We start from the raw sequence: 22,753 nt of genomic DNA, 5'->3' as shown, positions 1-22,753 counted from the left end.
TGAACGTTAGACTCACGCTTCCCGCGGCGGCGTTTGTCAGCCTGCCGTTTTTCAGAGAAAGTGTTTAAAGACACTCTGGAACACTCATTTTCCCCCGGGGAAAATGAGGAGCATTGGGCTTGCCGTCTTGGTTCCAACCCTGTGGTTCCCCTTCAAGGAGCAGGAGTGACAAGTGGCCGGCAGCTCGCCGACGGCTGTGCTGGGCGAGGACATTGTGGCCGCCGGGCCAAGGCCGGGCCATTTGTTGTCCCTTCCTGAGTGAGGGGCGTGTCCCCCCCAAGCAGAGGCCTTTACACATCTCAGGGTCCCCCAGATGGTTTGTGCGGTGCCAAGTTACAGCAGGCCTGTGGGTGAGGGCTGTGCCTCAGTTTCCTCCTCTGGAAAAGGCAGGCATGGGAGCAGGTGCTGTGGGGTGAGTCAGTGGAGGAGGGGGCTCGGAAGAGAACGAGCGCGTCTCTGGCTGGTCTTACGATTGATGTGAACGAGCTGTGGAGTAGCTACGCATCTGCTCACGTCGTCCGTCTCCTAACACTGACCCGCACCACTGAAGACCCTCTAAGTCCTCTCCTGCTCCTGGCGCTTCCCGGCATTTGGGCACCACATCACATGCCCAACTGAGACCATGCCCCAAATCCCCACCGAGCTGCTGCAAGGCCCAGAGAGGCTGAGGAATCAGCCCGAGTCACACAGCTAGTCTGTAGTGGACCAGCGCTTAAACCAGACCTGTCTGGCTGCAAAGCATTGGAACCCTGAGACCCATTCTGGGCCTCGAAGGAGAACATAATGAGGGTTGGTCAGTCGTGAAGATGGGACGAGACTCCACCTCCATCACCAGCCAAGCCGTAGATCCTTGCGTGGTTATGAATGGATCGTCGCCAAGCTGCGGCCGGAAAAGTGCGTCCTGGTGACTGGAGTCAGAAATCCGTGCCCACAGCAGAGTGGGGGGCAGAGGGAATGTTATTCATCTCCCAGCAAGTGTGAACTGAGCACCTACTATGTGCTAGGCACAGAGAAGCTCCAGGGTGACTGAGAGATGCCCCCGCACCAGTGGGAGCCCTGGAAGAGGTGTGGGCTTGCAGACACCAGCCCCCGAGAAAGATGATAGCCCCACGGAGTGACCCGGAGAGTCAGGGTGACAGGAGCCCAGAGGCAGGGATGGGGTCTTCTGGGGACAGAGAGTTTGCAGACACTTTCCAGGAGTGAGGGGACAGTCGTGATGGGTCTTCAAGGATTTGCAGACCCAGAGGCAGGGTGGGGAGGGGAACCTGGGAACGGAGAGGAATGGCACCCACACCAATGGCACACGGCACCCGCGCCAGTGGCATGGGACACCTGGATCATTGGCACACAGCACCTGCATTATTGGCATGGGACACCGGGATCATTGGCACACAGCACCTGCATTATTGGCACAGGACACCTGGATCATTGGCACGGTGTTATGACAGAGCAGGAGGGAGGCACAGCTGGAGGCTTCTTGGCCACAGCCCCCCTCTGCTGTCGTAAGGTGACAAAGTCAGGTCAGTTGTCATCCCACCCCCTCTCAGGGCACTCGCCTCTGGGAGCCGGACCCGGCTTTGTGCCACTGAACCAGAGTCCAGGCCAAGAGGAGCCAACAGACAGAGTCCTCTCCCCTGTGTTGCCCTCCCGCACATTTCTCGTGACCTTTGGTAGCTGCTGGAGGTGACAAATGAGTGAGCACAGAGCAAGTGAAGGACAGGAGAGCCGCCAGGAATGTCCCATCGGATGCCACCTCACAGGTTTTCTCGTGGCCACTTTTGCTGGGGTGGGCTGGGATTTTATGCCACCAGTGGACGCAAGTCCTCTTTTCTGCTGGGCCAGTCATCTAGCGTTTCTCTCTCTCAGGAGAGCCACCAAGAGCCCTGCCCTCCCAGGCTGACGACCAGGGGAGAGACTCTCACCATCCCTCTGTAGTCCAGGAGCTGGGCGCCCAAGCCCATCAGACAGAAGAGGGTCTGGGACGTGGTGGGGGCCGGGGCTGACCGGCGACTAAAATCCATCCCCTCAGCCCCCAGTGAACCTTCCGGGGATCTTGGTGTTTCCTCAGTGCTTGCCCTGGCTTCTGGGCCCGAGCTGGGGAGGTTGACGTTCCTGGGTCTCGTCGGAATCATCGACCCGCCGAGGGCTGGCGTGAAGGAAGCTGTCCAGGTGCTCTCTGAATCAGGCGTGTCCGTGAAAATGATCACGGGAGATGCTCTGGAGACAGCCTTGGCCATAGGTAACTGGGGAGCAGGGTTGAGGTTGAGGAGGAAAGGGATCTGCCCATCCTTTACAGCAGGGTCACTACCATTGGTTAATCCTTGAGATGAACACCTGCTTCCAAGTGCTTAGAACAGTCTGCGATTCATGGACCAGTGCTCCACCTTTGAAGGTGTTTGTCTCTAAAATGTTGGCAGGTTCTCCAAAAGGGGAAAAGACCTCGTGTGTACGAGAACCTACTATATTCCAGGGGCTCTTCGTCCATGATCCCACTTTATCCTCACAGGCAGCATCATTCCCTGTGTACAGTTCCAGTCTGCCTTCTGCTGCTAGCTGTGTGCCCTTGGCAAATTGTTGAACCACTCTGACCCTCAGACTCTTTATCAGCAGAGGGCTAGCAGCCCTCCTCCTCCTAGTCTATTTATTACTGCTGTGAGGGTTGTCACACCTTGGTCTTCTTGCCCCTCTGTCTTGAGGCAGCCTGGCACTGAGAAAAGAGCCAGATTCTGGAATCAGACAGAACCATGTCAGGTTCCAGGATTACCACTTACCAGCTCCATGACCTTGGGGAAGTCACTTTCCCCTCAGTTTCCTGATCTTTAAAGTGGGGATAAGAAGGCCTCTGTTGCAGCTTCATTCTGTAGCTGGAATTCCATCATGTAACGTGGCGGGTGCTCAGGACGTGGTCGCCATCGTGGTTTATTGTGATTCTCTGCGGCCAAGGCAGAGGCTGAGGTCAGGTGGGTGGAGCGAGGGGCAGCCCTCAGGACGGATTCTCCCTACCCTGCAGGAAGGAACATCGGCCTGTGCAACGGGCAGCTGAGAGCCATGTCCGGGGAGGAGGTGGAGAGCATGGAGCAGGACGAGCTGGCTGAGCGTGTGGGGAAGGTGGGGTCCTCCCGGGGGCTCCGGCAGAGGGGGCCGGCTTCCAGCTCCGCGTGCGCTGACTCGGCTCTCTCGTATCTCTGTGTGCAGGTGTCTGTCTTCTTCAGGACCAGCCCGAAGCACAAGCTCAAGATCATAAAGGTACACTGTCCCTCGTTTGTCCCTCAGGGTACAGGCCAGGGTGGCCGTGTCAGCGGCTCTGCTCCACGGGGTGGTCCAGGGCCCCAGCTGGTGGGAGCCTCGGCATCCTCAAGCTGTGGCTTCCTTCTGTGGGTCCAGGGTGGCTGCACCGGGAGGGACTTTTCGCAGCCTCTGGGGAGGGGAGGACTGGGGGCCCTTTGCCACGTACACCGAAAACGGGGAGCGGGAATTGGGTGGTGCAAAGGGAAGACTAAAAAGGGGGTTGGCCTCCGTGAGTCGAGTGCTCTTCAGTGTATTCTTGCTGTTAACTCCAAGCTTTAGTTTAGCTAAGTCAGAAGGTTGACCAGAGGATTAAACGAAGCCAGGCCCATGGAGCTCTCGGCACAGAGCCTGGCACACAGCAGGCGCCAAATAAAAAACATGTGATTTTCTGACTGTGCATGAAAAAATGAAAGTGCTCGACTGAGAGTCCAGCCATGTGCTTGGTTTCCCCGCACACGCGCACTTTGAAAAGGGTCTGTTTAACTCTCCTGGTAGTTGAGTTTTTTCTTTTATGTTATTTTTGGGTTTTTTAGTTCTGCAGACTAAATTTCTGTGCAAGTTATTCCTCAAAGAAAGTATTAATGCTTACTGGGCACCGCATGGTGTGAGGGGATGACTGTGGATGATTTGGTGTTCATGGTGATGGACAACACATGCCAGCACACCCGTGGTCTTAGTTTAGGCCTCACAACACAGCCCTGAGCAGGAGGGACTGTTGCTCCCACTTTGCAGATGGAGAAACTGAGGTCGAGAGGTTCCAGGCAGGCCCGGTTCCCAGAGCTGGGGCCGGTGGAGCTGGGATTCAGCCCCGGGCCAGCCAACTCCAGTGTCCTCCAGAGAGGGGTCTCTGCTGTCAGCCACGCAGTGTGAGAGGCGGGGCGGCGGGAGGGAAGGAAGGATCTAGAACGAAGGTCCTCAGGCTGCAGGCCTCCACTCGCCTCCTCTTTCCAAAGGCTTTGCAGGAGTCGGGGGCGATCGTGGCCATGACGGGGGATGGGGTGAACGACGCGGTGGCCCTGAAGTCAGCAGACATCGGGATCGCCATGGGGCAGACAGGGACGGACGTGAGCAAAGAGGCCGCCAACATGATCCTGGTGGACGATGACTTCTCAACCGTCATGTAAGTTGCTCTTTAGGGTTTTTTTAGTGGCGGAAATGCCTGGAGTAACCAGCTGCCCCCTGGGATCTGCTGTGCTGGAAACACGAGGTGTCCCCAGGCCCACACAGCACTTAAAGCAGGGTCATGGGGCCACCCTGGGGCTGGAGGCACGTGGCACCCAGAGGAGTGTCACAGACGTGCATTTCAGGCACCGACGGAACAGCCTGGGTCAGACATGCAGAAGAGGCACGTGCCCGCGTGTGAGCCGCAGCACTGGGTATGGGCGAGTCCTAGAGCACCCTCAGTGCCGACAGCAAGAGGCCAGCCGTTAAAAATCATGTTTTGAAGAACATTTCAATGAGAGAAATGCTCACACTGTAGTGTTAAGTGAAAAAAGCTAAAAATTAATATAGTCAGTTTGAGTCAAGTGTTGTGTTTGTGTCAATATGTACATTTCACGCATTGAAAGAGATTGGACAGAAATGTCCAAATCATTAACACAGGTGTGATCTCTAGGGTCTGGGGTTCCAAAAACACCTATTTTCTCCTGTTTCTCTTTTCTGTATTTTTCTCTTAATAAATTTACATTTCCTCTAGTTCTACTTTAATTCTTATTTTAATTAGTTCTAATTAAGACTTTACTCATAAGTAAGTCACAGCAATTGGGGGTGGGAGAAAATTTTTCTTAAGCCTATATCAAAAATCTGAACCAATATTGAAGTTCGGCATGATTATTGACTTTAGAAAAGGCATTTTTTCTTTACGAATGGCTTCACCATAGGAATCCTTAAAACACGTCCTCCTGAGTAGAAGAAAAACATGCAGTTAATATATAGCTCTTCAGTTTTAGCTCTTTTGCAAAATTTTTTAGTAAAACAGGGGAGGAATTAGTTTTCTACATTAGTGACTCAAGATAAGTTTTTTAAAGGACTTTTGCAGAAAGCATTCCAAAAATATAATACATGATGTTTTCAGTCTCCTAATTCTCTCCCTTCTTGCCGAGCCCCTGGGTCTACCAGGTTTAATGGGTCTTGCTGGGCCTCTTGTTGTGGGTGACCCACCCAGGTGCCTCAGGCCCTTTAGGAGGCCTGGGCGGGGACTGGGCCCTGGGCTTGGACGAGAGGGTAACTTACAGTCTTTGGACAGAAGGGTCATCATGGCTCAGGGACCCATCCCCAGCGGCTGACGGCACTTGTTAGGACATCATCATCCTCTACCAGTGTGTCCCCAAGAATGCCAGCAAGGGGGGCCGGGAGGGAGGGGTCAAGCATGTCACCTCTGGGCGACACCACGACTTCCTTCAGCAGCTGAGGGAGCCGACAACCTTTCCCCCAGGCCCTTGTTGTGACAAAGGCGCCCTCCTCTTGCAGGAACGCGGTGGAGGAAGGCAGGGGGATTCTCCATAACATCAAGAACTTCGTCCACTTTCAGCTGAGCACGTAAGCCGAGCATCCCCGGGGCTGCCGAGAGCTGCGCCAGCATCTGGCAAGCAGCCGTTGACGCTGCCGGCTCTGCCGCTGTGCCCCACAGGAGCATCTCGGCCTTGAGCCTCGTCACTCTGTCCACCGTGTGCAACCTGCCCAACCCCCTCAACGCCATGCAGATCCTGTGGATCAACATCATCATGGACGGGCCACCCGCCCAGAGGTGAGGTGCCGGCTGGCCGGGAGCACCGTGCCGCTTCTGCCAGGCTTCGCTGACTGTACCCATACTATGTGCAGGGGCCCAGAGGTGGGCAAACACAGTCACTGGCTGTAAAGAGTCCCAGAAAACTTAAGTGTGGTGCATTGGGTTGGGGGGAGGGAGACAGAGTGGAATGCACTGGGCACTGGAGGAAGCACCTAGAAAGGCAGGGCCAGGGGGACGACAGAACCGTCTGCACCCCAAGCCTGGAATGCTCTCCCTGGGCTACCTGCATGGCCCGGTCCCTCTCTTCATTCAGCTCACTGCCTCCGAGAAGTCCTCCCTGATTACTCTAACAGCAGCCTCCTCACTCTTAGTCACCTTACCCTGCTTTATTTTTCCCTGGAGGGGAAAATATACATATATTTCCTTATTTATCTGACTATAATCCATCTCCCCTTTAGAATTTCAGCTTCACGGAGGCAAGGTTTTTGTTTTGTTCTCTGCAGAATCCCTGGCTCCTACAACTGTGCCTGGCCCATAGGTGCTCGGTAAATTATTGGCTGAATGAATGAATGAGAAGGGAATGTGGGGCTGGCTGAATGATGCAGGAGAAAGAAGGAACTTTTGAGTCAGGGAGACCTGCAGGAGACCCAGCCAGACCCCCACTGGGTTAGAGTGCATAGAGGTGTTGTTTCACGTGTAGTGGTCTGTTTTTACCGTGAATAATTTAACCTTCACTGTGACAGCTGCCAAGGAAGGAGGGTCCTCCTTTAGTCCCCCCAGGCTCAGTGGGAGGGTTACCTCTTCTACGCGCTCCCCCTGGGCACGGGGCCGCAGCCGTGTTGGCACAGAGTGGGGTCCCCTCCCAGCCTGCTCCCTCCCTGGTGACACCCGCACTCTCTGCTGTGGATCCAGCACCAAGCCCGCTGTTTCAGAGTCTGCTGAAGGCGGGTGTCCCTCAGTCAATGGGGGGCTCTGTGGTGGGCAAGGCCTGGATCCCGTTTCTCCCCATCAGCTGGGACGAGGCCAGGCCCAGCCTTGGGGCGGGTGGGGGGGCCCTCATGGTGATGGAAATTGCCTGAGCATGAGGAATGGCTGGGCGTGGTTCCAGGACCACGGTCTGGTCAGCCACGCGTTGGTTTTCCATCACCATGTTGGGGACGGATGGAGATGGGCAGGTGCGACGGTGGACGGCTGCCCACGGGGTCCAGGGCACCCCGGAAGCAGCTGAGGGGCTGGGCGGTTAGGGAGAGCTCAGAGGATGTGAGGAGGGAGGGGCAGGCATCCAGCGAGGATGGGAGGTCCCCGTGAGACGGGAAACACCCGGGCTCAGGCAGGACACCTGGAGGCGTTTGCCAGGGCCCCGGCTGTCCGTATTTACTTCATCATCGCACGTCTTTTCAAAACTACCCTTTCTCCGTGGTTTATGTCCAAGTGTCCCATTTTGTTCTGAGCAGCTTGGGGGTCGAGCCGGTTGACAAAGACACCCTCCGGCAGCCCCCGCGGAACATCAAGGACACGATCCTCAGCAGAGCCCTCATCCTGAGAATCCTCCTGTCGGCTGCCGCCATCATCAGCGGGACCCTCTTTATCTTCTGGAAAGAGGTGGGGCAAGTCCTCACTGGCTCCTCCAGTGGGTGGTCCCTGAGGGCCTGTGTGGCAGCCGACACGGGGCTGGGTTGCATGGGAAGCAGGGTACACGGGCCTGCCCCGGCCCCCACGGGGCTCAGGTCCCATGTGGGAGAGACAAACGTACATACAGGGGACCGTCGGAGACAGGTGGCAGAGGGCAGGGGGCTAGGAGCTGACTTTGCAGAGGTGTGACCAGGCGGAAGGATGTGAGGCCTCAGGGGCAGAGAAAAGAATTAAGATTTTGTTCTCAATGGGACATGAATGCCCCTACTTCTTCCTATTATCACCAGGAAACAATCTGAAATCTAAAGGAAACTCCCATCTCGTTCCCTGGGGGTGGCTGGTTGCAGGATCTTGTTATGGGTCACCCTGTCGTGGCCGCAGGTTCAGGGAGCCCCCGTGTTGAGACATCCAGTGATCTAGAGGGAAGATTAGGCAGGTGGTCTGACGAATGTTTAAGTCCCAGATCGCCCATGTGCAGGACAGGGGATGGGGCACTGGACCGCCACCATTTCTCAGTTTTTCTCAAGCGCGCGCTCTGCCCCAAAGGAACAGCTTTGCCTTTTCCTGAATTCTCACCTGCCGGGAAGGTGGTGGAGTCCCCGCCTTTGTCCAGCCCACGTGCTCAGCCTGGTAGAGGGAGAGGCACAGGCCTTCCCATTCTGACACAGTGGTTCTCCGCTTGGGGGCCCCACACAGCAGCAGCATCCCTGGAGCTTGTGAGAAACACGGACCTGCTGAGTCGTCTGTGTTAACACACATCCCGGAGATCCTGCTGAGAACGCTGGTCCCTCCAGCAGCTGAGCCCAGGCAGGAGTGCTGCCCGGCCAGAGTGTGGTTCCTCACCACTCACATCAGGCGTGGGAAGTTCAGAGAACTGGCCAGAACCTTCTCGCTGAGTCTTCTCACCTTCAGCTCTAGCCCCACCCCCCCGATGCAGCCAAAACGAGACCTGACTCAGTTCCCTTCAGTGGCGCCACAGTCAGGGAGGGGTCTGCGGCTTCCTTCACTCAGCCTCAAAGGCCCTAGTTCTCCATGGGCTCGGCGTCCTTCTGCCTTCCTTGTAGGAAGTGACATTCTGCTAAGTGGGTGTAACTAGCGGTGTCACCTCCTGGGAGGCGGTGTCACCTGCTGCAGGAGGGGGCATTTCCTCTACCTGTGCGAGGCGTCCCCTCTTGAGCATCAGGGGCACCCGAAATTCCAGAGGAAGGGCTGGCGGCCCCTCCCAGGTGCCGACAGAGGGCCGGGCCCTGGGTGGTCGGGAGACACACTTCACCGGTCGACTCCAGACAAGGGACGTCTTGACCAGTTCCTAGTAGCACGTCTCCAGTGCTGTGGCCTGGACGCAGGAGTAGCGATCACAGGTCTGCTCTGGAGTTCCTCTCCCTCCCGGCTCTCGGTGAGGGATGAGCGTAAGAGGTCACAGCATCCCCCTGGGACCCCTCATCCTGTGCATTTGTTCCAGATCCCCGACAACAGGGCAACCACCCCGCGCACCACCACGATGACCTTCACCTGCTTCGTGTTCTTCGACCTCTTCAACGCCCTGACCTGCCGCTCCCAGGTGAGACCCGGGGCTGCGCTCCTCTTCCTGCAGGACCGAGTCGTGTCCCCAGTGAGAAACTCAGCAGTCCCTGCCTGTCACCCAGTGTCTCGACCTCGACGCGGGATCTGGAGGCACCTTTGTCTGAGGTGTGGGTTGCGTGCTGGCTGACGTGTGCCCTTCTCCTCCCGCAGACCAAGTTGATATTCGAGATTGGCTTCCTCCGGAACCACATGTTCCTCTACTCGGTGCTCGGGTCGATTCTGGGGCAGTTGGCTGTGATCTACATCCCGCCCCTGCAGAAGGTCTTCCAGACGGAGAACCTGGGAGCACTCGGTGAGTGGAAGGGGACATGAGGAAGGGGTCACAGGAGGCCAGGACCATCACACGCCACCCCGTCCACCGGGGGAGTGGAACTGCAGAGGTTTCTAGGTGCTAAGTCCCTATGTAGGGCCATTCTGTCCCCAAAGGACTAGACTCGTGCCTGGGCATCTGCACTGGGCAGGAGGTGACGTGATGGGGTGTGGAGATGCAGGGACCCACAGAGGAAGAGGCACGTCTGGCAGGAGTAGGGCTGAGGGCAGAAGGGGACTTGGTATCCCGGCCCCCAGTCCCTGGGGCAGGGGGCTCAGAGCACACACAGCAGGCACATGAGGCTGGGGACTGTGCCGGGATGGACCAAGTCTGGGCTCAGTCTGTGACGTGCCACATGCCACCAGCCTAGGAGCACGTGTGCCCCTGTTGGCAGTGGGGGGTTTGCACAGGGGCCTGTGTGACACGGACACCCACTTAACTGGTGACAGGGAGTAGGCAACCCAGTAGTTTTTGCTGAGAGGGACACAATTTAATGACTGTGCCCGTCCAGGGGCCCCGCACACATGCCCTGGTGCGGAACCCCGAGAACTCCTCCCAGTCCTTGCCCAGGCTTCCCGCAGATCCGAGTGCTTTCTTTGGAAGCTGCCCAGGGTGGGCTGCCTCCTTTGCCTAAAGCTGAGATGACAGTGAGCAGAAGTGGGAGGAGGGTGGGGTCGGGGACAGGCAGGAGGTCGCCTGGTGAGCAGCAGTGACCAGAGCGACTTCTCCTCCCTTCCTTCTGGCCCAAGCTTTCCATTGGCCAAGCCCACCCCAGAGCCAGAGGGCAAGGGTGCTGGTGAGGCAGCCCCCCGAGGCAGAGCGCAGGGTAGGCTGCAGCTCAGGCACACCCGTGAGGACCACGAAATGATCCGTCAGGTCTGAGGCCGTAGAGACAAGTGTACTGACAACCTTTGGGCAAGATTGGGGAACGTCAGCTCTTTCTTCCTAAAACCTAAAAAGCAGTGTCCATGTGGGTCACCCGTGAATGCCCTGCAGGCACAGACAAGAGAAAGAACCAAAAACAAATTTATTTTATTTTTTTTTTTTGCTGAGGAAGATTGGCCCTGAGCTAACATCTGTGCCCATCTTCCTCTATTTTATGTGGGACGCTGCCACAGCACGGCTTGATAAGTGGTGCATAGGTCCACGCCTGGGATTCAAACCCGTGAACCCCGGGCTGCTGAAGTGCAGCACACCGAACTTAACCACTGTGCCACCAGGCCGGCCCCCCCAAAAAAATTTTAATGGCTGTTTCCCTCCCCTGGGAGTGAAGTCAGTACACCAGATCTAAAGGAAGCACCGTGGCTGTGCTTGGGCACTGTGTTGTCACGAACCGTTGACCACAGGAAGCCAGGGAAGGTTCCAAACACCAAGACAGATTGAGGTCAGGGGGACTGTAGGAATCAGTCCCCAGGAATGAGTGAGGGTGGGCTAGACTGGACCGGGAGCCTGGAGCGATGGTTGGGGGCAGCTGTTCTGAGCCGCCTGGAAAGGCTGGCTGGTCCTTGCAGTGCTGGCTCTGCAGCATCCTGGATCCTGGGTGGGAGAGATCTCCACCTGCTCAGGGGAGTGGAGAGGCCTGGTTCTCAGCTCCCGGGGCCCCTTGCCTCTGTCTCTCTGTAACCAAGGATGAAGTGTAAGGAACAGAACTCCACAGCAAACTCCGATTCCAGGCAGTGTCCTGGGCGAGGGGGGCTAGGCCGGGGGTTCCACCTGTGCTCTCTGACTCTTTTCTCCTCTCACCTGTTGGCAGATTTGTTGCTTTTAACCGGATTGGCCTCGTCCGTGTTCATTTTGTCAGAGCTCCTCAAACTATGTGAAAGATTCTGCTCCAGAGCCAAGAAAGCCCAGATTCCCCAGGAAGCTGTATAGCAGCCCCCGACCCGTGTAAATCCCCCAAATCATCTATATTTTTATGTGACTGTGGCCCTCCCCCCAACCCCTCTTCAGAGGGGGTTTTCAGGACACCATAGTGTTAGGTCACTCACTGGGGTTTTCTTCTCGGAAAACCAGCAGGAAGCTCAGAGTCCAGGCCACATCCACCCATCACTCTCGCTGGGCTCGGGGACAGATGGTGAGGAGCCCATGCAGACACACCTCACTATTTATTAAATCAATGATTTTTATTACCCACGTCTGACTGTGTGTTTGTGCCATATCTCGACGCAATGCAGCCCACTCATGAAGAATACACGGGCTCCTCGCAGACTGGGAAGATCGGGGGTTGGGGACGGGGCCCAGGCTTCTGGTCACTTCTCTGCCTGATGTTGGCCCCTTGGAGGCCCCATTTTCTCATCCACAAAATGGGGGCTTGGGATATTTTTGTTCAGTGCCTCGCCAGGGGCCTAATGATCATTTTGAAGGATTTAGTCACTGTTTTCCCACAGTGGCGGGGTCGGAACCCTTATGCCATGTTGGAAACCCACAGCCTCGTGTTCATGACCATGGATATGGCAAGGAGCAGTCATGTCCTACACAGCCGAAACAAAGCCCTCGGCTTTTGAAGATGAACAGTGAGCGGCCCTTCCCTCCAGAACCAGGAACCGGACTATTTCCTGCCTGCCTGAGGATGAGCTTGACTTGCCACTGCCCGCAAGACTGTTCTTAAGACATGTCTGTGCTTCCAGTTGAAAGATGGCAGAGCACGGAGGGCTCCATCCAATTCTTCCGTCTGCAGCCAGGCAAAAACCACCGTGGAGAACCAGAAATGCAACTCCATCTTTCGTGAAATCAGGCCACAACTATCATTCCCCGCCCCCCACCCACCCGCCATTATATCAGTCAGGGTTTTCTGGAGAAACCAAACCAGTAGGATGGAGAGAGGGAGAGAGAGGTCTGTTTTAGTGAATTGGTTCACGTGATTGTTGGGGCTGGAAAGTCTGATATTTGTAGGGCCGGAAAGTCTGATATTTGTAGGGCCAGCCAGCAGGCTGGGACTCAGGAAAAAGTGGATAATGCAGCTCAAGTGGGAAGGCAGTCCTCAAGTCTGGAGGCAGAATTCCTTCCTTCTCAGGGGATCTCAGTCTTTTCTCTTAAGCTTTTAACTGATTGAATGAGGCCCACCCACATTAGGAAAGTAATCTGCTTTATTTACCTGTCTATTGATTTAAATGTTAATCATATCTAAAAAATCTCTCACAGAAACATCTAGACTGATGTTTGACCAAACAATGGGGCACCACGGCCTAGCAAAGTTGACACATGAAAGTAACCATGAGCCACAGTACCTGTGAGACGGGTTGCCCGGGGTGGTGACACCTGGGCCAGATCAGGGTGAGGAAGGTCAGAGTGGACCCTTGCAGCTCCCAGGTAGAGTCCAGATTCCTCCAAAGTAAGAGTCACAGCCTCTGGGGAGGTCACTATGCTCCTTCACACCCCACCAAGTGACACTAGAGCTAAACGAGGAGACGCATATATGGGCCATCCCTGCAAGAAGAGGATCAGGGGGCTGGCTGGAGGATCAAGGTCTTGGGTAGGGTGCTATCTGCTCAGCAGCTGCCATCCTGTAGCAAGTACTGAGAGGTAGAGGCCAAGTCAGGCCGCACACAGCCTGCTGCGGGCTGCGCTCTGAGCCAGGGACACTTCCGCTGCCTCTCTCCCTTTTCAGGATCCTTCAGCAAATGGCCCAAGAAATATGCTTTTCATTTAAGACATAATAATCAAAAAGAACCAGGGTCGATTGATACTTCAATAACAACAACAAAAAGTACTTTTAACCCTTACTTATACCATATAAAACAAACCAAGGTAGATTGTAAATGTAAAAGATGAGCTTTCGGAAGAAAAAATAGGGAGAGGTAAAATTTTACTAAATAACACAGAAAATGCTAACCACAAAGTATAATGGATAAATTGGACTACACTCAAATGAAGACCTTCCTTTCATCAAGGATTTAATAGACTGGAACACCATTAAGCAACTTAGTTTGATTTACATTTATAGAACATTCCACCCATCAACAGCAGAACAACATTGACCAAAATAAAAATAGTAAAGAGCAGAAATCAATGAAGTCCAAGACAAAAGCAGAGAAAAAATCAAATCAAAAGCTAGGTCTCTGAAAAGATCAATAAAAGTGCCAGTCTTGCTAAAGGTTTATCAAAGGAAAAAAAGATACAAATTGCCAATATCAGCAATGAAAGATGATCTATCATTACAGACCCATCAAGATATTCCAACAATAATAAGGGAATACTAAGAACAATTTTATGCACATAAAATCAACAAGTTAGAGGAAATAAATCTATTCCTTAAAACCACAAACTACTAAAACTCACTGAAGATGAAATAGATAATCTGAGTAGTCCTATAACTAGTAGAGACACTGAAGTTGTAGTTAAAACCCTTCCACAAAAAGGAAATCTCCAAAGCCAGATGGTTTCACAGGTAAATTCTACTAAACAGTTAAAGAAATAACAATTTTACACAATCTCTTCCAGAAAATAAAAGAGGAGGGAACACGTCTTAACTCTTTTTATGACGTCAGCTTTACCCTGATACCAAAACCAGACAAAAACAATACTACAGAACAACATCTCTCGTGAACACAGACACCAGAATCCTCAACAGAATATTACCAAATGGGATCCAGCCATATATAAAGAGTACAAGATACCCTGACCAAGTGGGGCTAATCTAAGAGTGGGAGGCTAGTTCAATATTCAAAAAAAAAAAAAGAAAAATCAATGTAATCCACCATATTAATGGTCTAAAGAAGGAAAAACACATGGTCAGATCAATTGATGCAGAAAAAGCATTTGATAAAATTCAAACCCCATTCATGATATAAAAAACTCAGCAAACTAGGAATAGAAGGAAACTTCTTCAACCTAATAGAGTATCTACAAAAGACTTATAGCTAACATCATACTTAATGATGAAAGACTGAATGCTTTCCTCATAAGACTAGGAACAAAGCAAAGATGTCCAGCCTCACCGCTCCTATTCAACACAGTACTGGAATTCCTAGCCAGTGCAGTATGGCAAGAAAAGAAAATTAAAAGTCATTGGAAAAGAGAAAATAAAACTGACCCTATTCAAAGATGACATTATCTATGTAGAAAACCCCAAGGAATCTAAAAAAATAAACAAAAACCTTTATAGAACTAATAAGAGAATCTAGTAAGGCCACAAGATACAAGGTTGACACACAAATATCACTTGTATTTGTATATACCAGAAATGAACAATTGAAACTGAAATTAAAAATTTAGTACGATTTACAATTTTAAAAAATGAAATACTTAGGTGTAAACTAACAAAACATGTATAGGATTTGTCTGCTGAAAACCACAAAACGCCAATGAAAGAAATCAAAATCTACAAAAATGGAGGGACACACTGTGTTCATGGATTGGAAGACTCAATATAGTCAAGACATCAGTTCTGCCTAAATCGGCCTAAAGATTTAACACAATTCCTATCAAAATCTCAGCAGAATATTTTTTCTTTCATTCTTTTTTTTTTTGTGAGGAAGATCAGCCCTGAGCTAACATCTGCCAATCCTCCTTTTTTTCTGCTGAGGAAGACTGGCCCTGGGCTAACATCCGTGCCCATCTTCCTCCACTTTATATGGGACGCTGCCACAGCATGGCTTGCCAAGTGGTGCATCGGTGCACATCTGGGATCCGAACCGGCGAACCCCAGGCCACCGCAGCAGAGCGTGTACACTTAACCGCTTGCGCCACCGGGCTGGGCCCCTCAGCAGGATTTTTTTTGTAGACATAGACAAGCTTATTCTAAAATTTATATGGAAAGACAAAGGAACTAAAACGGCTAAAATTTTGAAAAAGAGGAATAAAGTTGGAAGATACATACTTCCTGATTTTAAGACTGACTATATAGCCACAGCGATCAAGACAGTGTGATATTGGTATATTGACAGACACAGAGACCAACGGGACAGACTAGAGTCCAGAAATAGCCCCACCCAAGTATAGCCAACTGACTTTTGACAAAAATCCAAAAGCAATTCAATGGAGAAAAGATCGTCATTTCAACAAATGGTGTTGGAATAAGTGGACATCTATAATGGACAAAGAACCCCTTCACCTAAACCTCACACCTTCTACAAAAATTAACTCAAAATGGGCCACAGACCAAAACATAGGAGAAAATCTTTGGATCTAGGGTTATGCAAAGAGTTCTTAGACATGACCAAAAATAGCATCCATAAAAGATACGAAAAATTGCTAAATTGAATTTTACCAAAATTAAAAAGTTTTACTCATGAAACTTACTATTAAATGAAATTTTTTTTTAAATTTTTATTTATTTATTTATTTTTCCCCAAAGCCCCAGTAGATAGCTGTATGTCATAGTTGCACATCCTTCTAGTTTCTATATGTGGGACACAGCCTCAGCATGGCCAGAGAAGCGGTGCGTCAGTGAGCGCCCGGGGTCCAAACCCGGGCCGCCAGCAGCGGAGCGCGCGCATTTAACCGCTAAGCCACAGGGCTGGCCCTAAATGAAATTTTTTAAAAAAGGCCACAGACTGGAAGAAAAATATTTTCAAATCACATATCCCACCATGGACTTGGATCCAGAATATTTTTAAAAACTCAGAATTCTAACACTTAAAAAAATTTACAAAATGGGCAAAAGTCTTGAACTGAGCCTTCACCAAAGAGGACATACAGATGGTAAATATGCACATGAAAAGATGTTCAACATCATTAACCAGCAGAGAAATGCAACCTTAACCCACAATGAGATACACTACACACCTATTAGAATGGCTAAAAGAAAAATACTGACAATACTAGGTGCTGACGAGAATGCAGAGCAGCTGGAACTCGTATACATTGCTGGTGGGGAAGTAAGTGCTACAGCCATCTGGAGAACAGTTTGATGATGTCCTGTAAAGTTAAACATACATTTTCCATACGCCAGCAATTGCTATCCTAGGTATTGATCCTAGAAAAGACATGTTTACGCAAAAGTCTGTACATGAATGTTCATGGCAGTGTTATTTGTAAGAGCCAAATCTCAGAAACAACCCAAATGTCCCTAAGTGGGTGAATGGATAAAGAAACTGTGGTGCACCCATACAGTGGCATACTACCCAGCAATGAGAAGGCACACACAGAACAATGGATCTCATGGGTATTATGCTGAGTGACAGGAGCTAGCCTTAAAAGGTTACACACACACAACGTTCCCAAAGTGACAAAATTAAGGTGATGGAGAATGGATTACAGGTTGCCAGGGGTTAGGATTAGCAGGGTGGGACTCTAAAGGGGGGACACGAGGGAGTTTTAGGGGTGGTGGGACAGTCTCTATCCTGACTGTAGTGGTGGTTACACGAATCTATACATGGCACTAAAATGTCCTAGAACCTGTGTTGGGGTCCCCAAGAGCACTCTCAGGCTGTGATTCTCTAGGGAGGACTCAGGGAGAGGAGGACGGAAGCTGCATGTGTGGCACCTCCCAGATTCTGCCCTTTGCTGGTTCTAATTTGGGTCCTTTCCCTGTAATAATGACCCTCAGTAGAACAGGGTTCATGGAGTTCTGTGAGTCTTTTTAGGGAATTATCAAACCTGAGGGTGGTTTTGGAACCCCTCAAACTTGCAGTTGGTGTCAGAAGTCGGGCAGATGCCATTAGCCTTGAGTTTGCCTAAAACCACGTACTATGTAAAAACTGATGAAATTCAGATACAGTCTGCTGTTTAGTTCATAGTGTTGTACCAACACCAATCTCCCAGGCTTGATCATTGTGCTTTGGTTATGTAAGATGCTTTCACTGTGGAAAGGTGGGTGACAGGTACACAGGAACTCTGTGTACTATTTTTGCAACTTCTATGTCAGCCTAAAATTATTTCAAAATAAAGTTGATAAGAAAAAAAAAACAGACTCAGAACAATTGAGCACAAATAGACCAGGCAAAGGCAAACGACAGCAGGCACCACAAGGGTGACACTATTAACATCAGACAGGATTAAAATCATTGCCAAAAGCACTGAGTGAGACAAAGCGGGGAATTTAACAAGCCATAATCACTACGGAAAATCCACAGGCCTGGGTATGCACCAACACCACCTCCAAATGCACAGAGCACAACAGGGGAAATTTAGGAAAAAACCTAAATACAGAAAATTCAGGAAGAGACTCTAACTGGCCACATGTGAGGACACAGCTAAAACCTCAATTGAGTCCAAGAAGTAGACACAATATAGGTGACTTCTCCAATCGCTGTTCAATAAAACTAAAAATGAACAGAATTTGTGAAAAAATTCTCTAGCATACCAAAATTTTAAAACCCTTGGGTGCAAGAGAAAATCAAAGTGAAAACTGCACAAACTCTAGAAGCTAACCATGATCACACACCTGTCACAATCTATGCAATGCTGCTAAAAGGCAGAGCTCAGAGAAAAAAAGTAACAGCTCACATACTCATTACTTCCATTCTTCTTTATTTAGTAATTTAACAATCACCTCAACAAATTTGACAAAGAAAAATACACATAAGCAGGAGGAAATAATGTGAAAGCAAAATTAACTGAAAAACAAAATTGGTAGAACACAATTTAGGAAAAATGAAAGGAAAACAAGAAAAAAACCAGAATTACAGAAGATTTCAAATATTTCAGTCAATCTTATGTAAATTAATTAGAAGAATTAAATAAAATGGAAAATTTATTAGGAAATATAAAAATTGTCAGAACTGCTCTCAGCAGAGATTTAAAACAACCCAGATGATAAAAGAAATGGATGAAGTTGTCAAGAGTGTACCCCCTCCTCGCCTGCCAAACCCCAGAAAGTACCGAGTGAATTTTACCCAAACTTTAAGGAACTCCTTTCATTTGTATTTTCTAGAACCTGAAAAAGGGAAAGGTTCTAAATTATTTTTGAAAAGCCAGCAGACTTTTAAAACGAAAACATGACTTACATAAAATCTGACCAAAACAAAACAACTACAGACCCCCTGATTTATACACATTGCTGCAAAAGTACTAAACCTGGGCCAGCTGAATTAACACAAGAGAAGAGTGACAGTTCAAATACAAAGATGGCTCAGCATTTGGAACCTTACTAATCTGGTATTTCTTATTAACTGAAGAAGAAAATCATAGATGCTAAAAATTAAAAAAACTTTTTATAAAATTTAACATCTACTCTTGATAGAAACTCTTTAATAACATAAATACAAATGGATACTCCCTGTACATGAATGTATATGAAACATATCAAAACTAAAGCCAGCATCATGCTTAGTGACGAAAGCTTAGATGCATTTCCATTAGTCAGGAATGAGATGGATATATCATCACTATTAAAGTTCTGAAAGTATTTGCTGATACAATTAATCAAGAGAAAGAAATAAAAGGCCTACAAATCAGAAGAGCAGGGAAATTATCCTTATTTCCAAGTATGTCATCATACCAGCTGCAATCAACACGTTTGCACACCTTAAACTTACAAAATGTTATATGTCAATTATATCTCCATGAACCTGGGAAAAAAAGAAATAGAAATCTTGCAAGCCAAAACACAACAGCAACACATTTTTCAAGTGCTAGGGGGAAAAAAATGTCAAAATATCTTTCAAAGAGCAAAACGAAAACAATCCTTCAAAACTGAAGGCAAAACAGATTTCAGACAAAAAAAAAAATCATAATACCTGCAGACTCCCAGAGAATTCATAATTAATCAAAAACAATGAACAGCAGTGGTTCTCGGCATGGGGTCCCTGGACCAGCAGCAGCAGCAGCAGCAGCAGGAAATTTATCAGAATGAAAATCTCAGGTCCCTCCCCAGACCCACTGAATCACAGACTCTGGGGTGGAGCTCCACAATCTGCATTTTAAGGAGTCTTCTAGGTGATTCTGATGCAGGCTCAAGGTTGAGAACCCCTGGATAAAAAGAATTCAGCAAGGTAACTGGGTACAAAACTACGTTGAAAATTAAGAGCTTTCCTGTGTTCAAACAATCATCAGTTAGGGGAAAAAAAGTCCACTTCCAGTGCCAGCAATGACGATGTAGCAAACTTAGACGTTCCTGTTCTCGGATAGGAAGCATCGCCAGTCACCAAATGTCAGCCCTGCTTCCACTAATCTGCATTTAATGCTATCTCGAAAACACTATCCAACTTTGTAGAAGGGGTCAAAGTGCTACCAAAGGTCAGAGAAAATAAGAGGGCACGCACATGAAGGAAAATTCCAGAAAACAGTGGTAACAGGGGAATAGCTCTTATATCTTTTTATCCTCAAGCTCCAGTAATTAACACATGAGGGAGACCTAAGCTCATACAGAAATTAAGTTGATGAAACAGCAGCATTTTAAGTCAGTGAGAAAGAGGCTCACCATTTACTATAAAAGGTACTGGGATTTCTTTGGGGGTGAGATAGAGGTATATTTTAAAATATATTTTGAATGGATCAAAGATTTAGAAGTAAAAATGGAAAGCATAGAAATAAAAGAAAACATGGATTTTTTTTTTTTTTGATCTCAGAATGTAGGAAAACTTCCCATGCAAACCACAAATCTCAGAAGCCTTAAGAGGAAATGCTGGCAAATATGACATAAAATACAAAATTTAAGTACAGAAAAACAAGGTCAAACAAATTGGAAAAAATATTTACCATACACAGCAAATGTTATTTTGCTTCTTTCAAAAAAGGCCCCTTGCATTCGCCAGTTTGGATCCTGGGCGCGCACCGGCGCACCACTTGGCAAGCCATGCTGTGGCGGCGTCCCATATAAAATGGAGGAAGATGGGCATGGATGTTAGCCCATGGCCACTATTCCTCAGCAAAAAGAGGAGAATTGGCAGATGTTAGCTCAGGGCCGATCTTCCTCACACACACACACACACACACACAAAAGGCCCCTTGCCAAGCAATCAGAAAACCACCCGCACCCTAAAAAACCAGCCAGGTGAAGGATATGATACAGATGGCTTTTGAAAACTGTCACTCATAAGAGAAATAGAAAATAAAATTATAGTTTTTGCATATAGGGTAAAAACTAAATTTTAATATAGTGTAGGTGAAAACGTGGCAAACAGGCACTATATTCTTACAAGTATAAATTGAGCTCGAAAGAGGTTTGTTAATTTGTCAATATCTAAATTTAAAAACCATGTACCTGGTGATCCAACAATTCAGCTTCTAAGAGTCCATCCTGCAGACAAAATCACAGCAAGACGCACATACAGGATATTCGCTCCAGCAACGGTTAGCTACAAACAAAACGTTCCCCAGTCGGGATGGTCGCACACCAGAAGCACGGAGCGTCGTGGGACTTTACGCCGTCAGTGACAACAAAGAGGGAGACGGGCGGATACGGAGCCATCGCCACTAACGCAAAATGAGGGACACACCAGCGTGTAAAACACAATTACGCCGGGTGTGCAATGAGTTACCTCTCAGGAGACCGCAGGGGTTTTGCCACGTGGGAGGAGAAGGGACAGGAGGCAGACATCTTTCAAGTTACAGCCTTTTGTACTCCAGCCTCTTCACCACGTACACATAAGGTAATGTTTTTAATAAAGAAAATACGGTGGGAAAAAAATAACAATAGCCACGTTTCCACCACGGACCTCATTCTTTCACCTCTTCGTTCTAGCACCTTCTGTGGGCCTGATCTGTCTTCACTTACAGGGAGATTGCTGGGCTTTACAACCTGAATTCTTATTCCCATTTCATAAAAGAACAAACTCCTCATTTGTTAAAACTAGTGTAACCAAACTCAGTGGGTCTGTCTCTTGGTGAGTGTGGAGCAGAAAAGCACAACCAGGGCTGAAGTGGGTGAAGAACAAGGTTTATTGCTTGCACAAGCAATGCACAACACCAGGGACAGCTCCCAAAGCAGTGCCCCCAGCCCAGCTTAGTGCAGGGGGAGACTTTACACACCAGAGTGCAGGGGATACGTCACAACTGGGTAACAACTGGGCCTGATCAGGGCACACGTGCGGGCCATTACACAAGTTCAACGCCATTACATAAGAGGTTCAAGGCAACGTGCCCTTTAGAGCTGGAGCAATCTGCAGGGGTCCTGCTGCCAATGTGTCAGTTTCACTGCAGGGTGGCAACATCTGCAAAAATGGGGACATCAACTTCCGAAAAACAGCACATTTAGTTTTCTCCTCGTCTGGAAAACATTTGACAGACTATGTTTAGTTATGGATCAGATTTTCAGGAACCCTTTCCTTGCCTGGTTTCTGGTCACACTAGCATCGCGGGTCTCTCCACCCCAGGCAGAGTGTGGTTCGTCAGGTCCAGTGGCCCTGGGCACGGCTGACATCCTCAACAGGGCTGTGTGCCCAGAGCCACACCCAACGGGGAGAGGCAGACTCTCACGCCAAGGAACATCGCACAGCTGACCCGCGCCCACCGGAGGGCCACATCCCCCAGGTTACCAAGCACCTGGGCTGGGCACGCTCCTCTCCTTGTGGAGGTGTGCTGTCTTAGACACAGACCCCATTTGCGATCTGCACTCTTGTTAAAACAACACAAGGCAGAAGGCGAGCAGGCAAAATCTAACCCTCCCTGCCAGCCACCCACAGAGGCAGCAGTAAATGGTATTCAAGGCACGGACACCAATGGACCTTTCAGTAGTGAGGTATTTTTAATTGCATTTTATAAAAAAAATTCCACAACAAACTGAAGACTTGGGACCTAATTCTTTAGATTCTGGTAAGGATATCTGAGGATCCTAATATCCTGTATCTGCTATCCCATCAGTTAGGAAGATCACATAATGTACCTGAGAAGCTATTAAAAACTGGCTTTTTATAAGGAAAATCAATCATGGCCAAGCCTGTGTGTGTCACCCTGCTGCACCTCTGCGCACGTCTGAGCACGCACGTTCCTTTTGAAGGCTAATTTACAAGGCCTTCTGCTCAGTCAGGGGCCCTGCTAAGTGCAATCTGATGAGTCTCCTGGTAGAAAATGCAGAGCCTGCAAAATGCAAAGAGCTCAGTTTACTATGGCTTATAATCACAGCAAACTCTACAATAAAAGGTTGCGTTTTCATCAGATCTGCAAAAGGTCAAAGTTTACAGCAAAAGACAAAAGGAGGAGGTATATGTCTTAGAGATGAGCTCACAGCTCCTTTAAGCAGGGAATTCTCACAGTGTGTTCAGAGTTTCTTCAGGCCTGCCTTGGACGGGAGATGGCAGCTCTGCTTGGAGGCCCAGCTTACCTGGGTCATCATTAGCATTTCAGGATCACTGGAGTTTGTTTAAAGCTGTCAAATTACCCTCCATGCC

General features: G+C 49.3%; 1 protein-coding gene across 5 annotated transcripts in view; it reads left to right on the top strand.

The window, feature by feature from the left end:
• The window catches only part of ATP2C2 (ATPase secretory pathway Ca2+ transporting 2), a 70,009-nt gene extending 58,286 nt beyond the window's left edge, over window positions 1–11,723 (top strand). The window contains exons 17-26 of one of the 5 annotated variants that reach the window (XM_087419860.1): window positions 2,069–2,239; window positions 3,011–3,108; window positions 3,196–3,246; window positions 4,242–4,408; window positions 5,758–5,826; window positions 5,918–6,034; window positions 7,471–7,618; window positions 9,111–9,209; window positions 9,383–9,524; window positions 11,296–11,723. In XM_087419860.1, the coding sequence (XP_087275986.1) occupies window positions 2,069–2,239; window positions 3,011–3,108; window positions 3,196–3,246; window positions 4,242–4,408; window positions 5,758–5,826; window positions 5,918–6,034; window positions 7,471–7,618; window positions 9,111–9,209; window positions 9,383–9,524; window positions 11,296–11,414 (1,181 nt within the window). In that variant the 3' untranslated portion in view covers window positions 11,415–11,723. Of the gene's footprint in view, window positions 1–2,068; window positions 2,240–3,010; window positions 3,109–3,195; window positions 3,247–4,241; window positions 4,409–5,757; window positions 5,827–5,917; window positions 6,035–7,470; window positions 7,619–9,110; window positions 9,210–9,382; window positions 9,525–11,295 lie in introns of those variants that run through there. The other 4 variants (XM_087419861.1, XM_087419859.1, XM_004437057.3 and 1 more) reach the window with 4 other exon arrangements.
• The last annotated feature ends 11,030 nt before the right edge of the window (window positions 11,724–22,753 follow it).

Source organism: Ceratotherium simum, chromosome 30 (assembly GCF_057802395.1).
Source record: "Ceratotherium simum simum isolate JZ-2026a chromosome 30, ASM5780239v1, whole genome shotgun sequence".
Classification (NCBI taxonomy): domain Eukaryota; kingdom Metazoa; phylum Chordata; class Mammalia; order Perissodactyla; family Rhinocerotidae; genus Ceratotherium; species Ceratotherium simum.
Note: the sequence above shows the minus strand (reverse complement) of the source record. Positions and strands in the feature narration are given on the sequence as shown.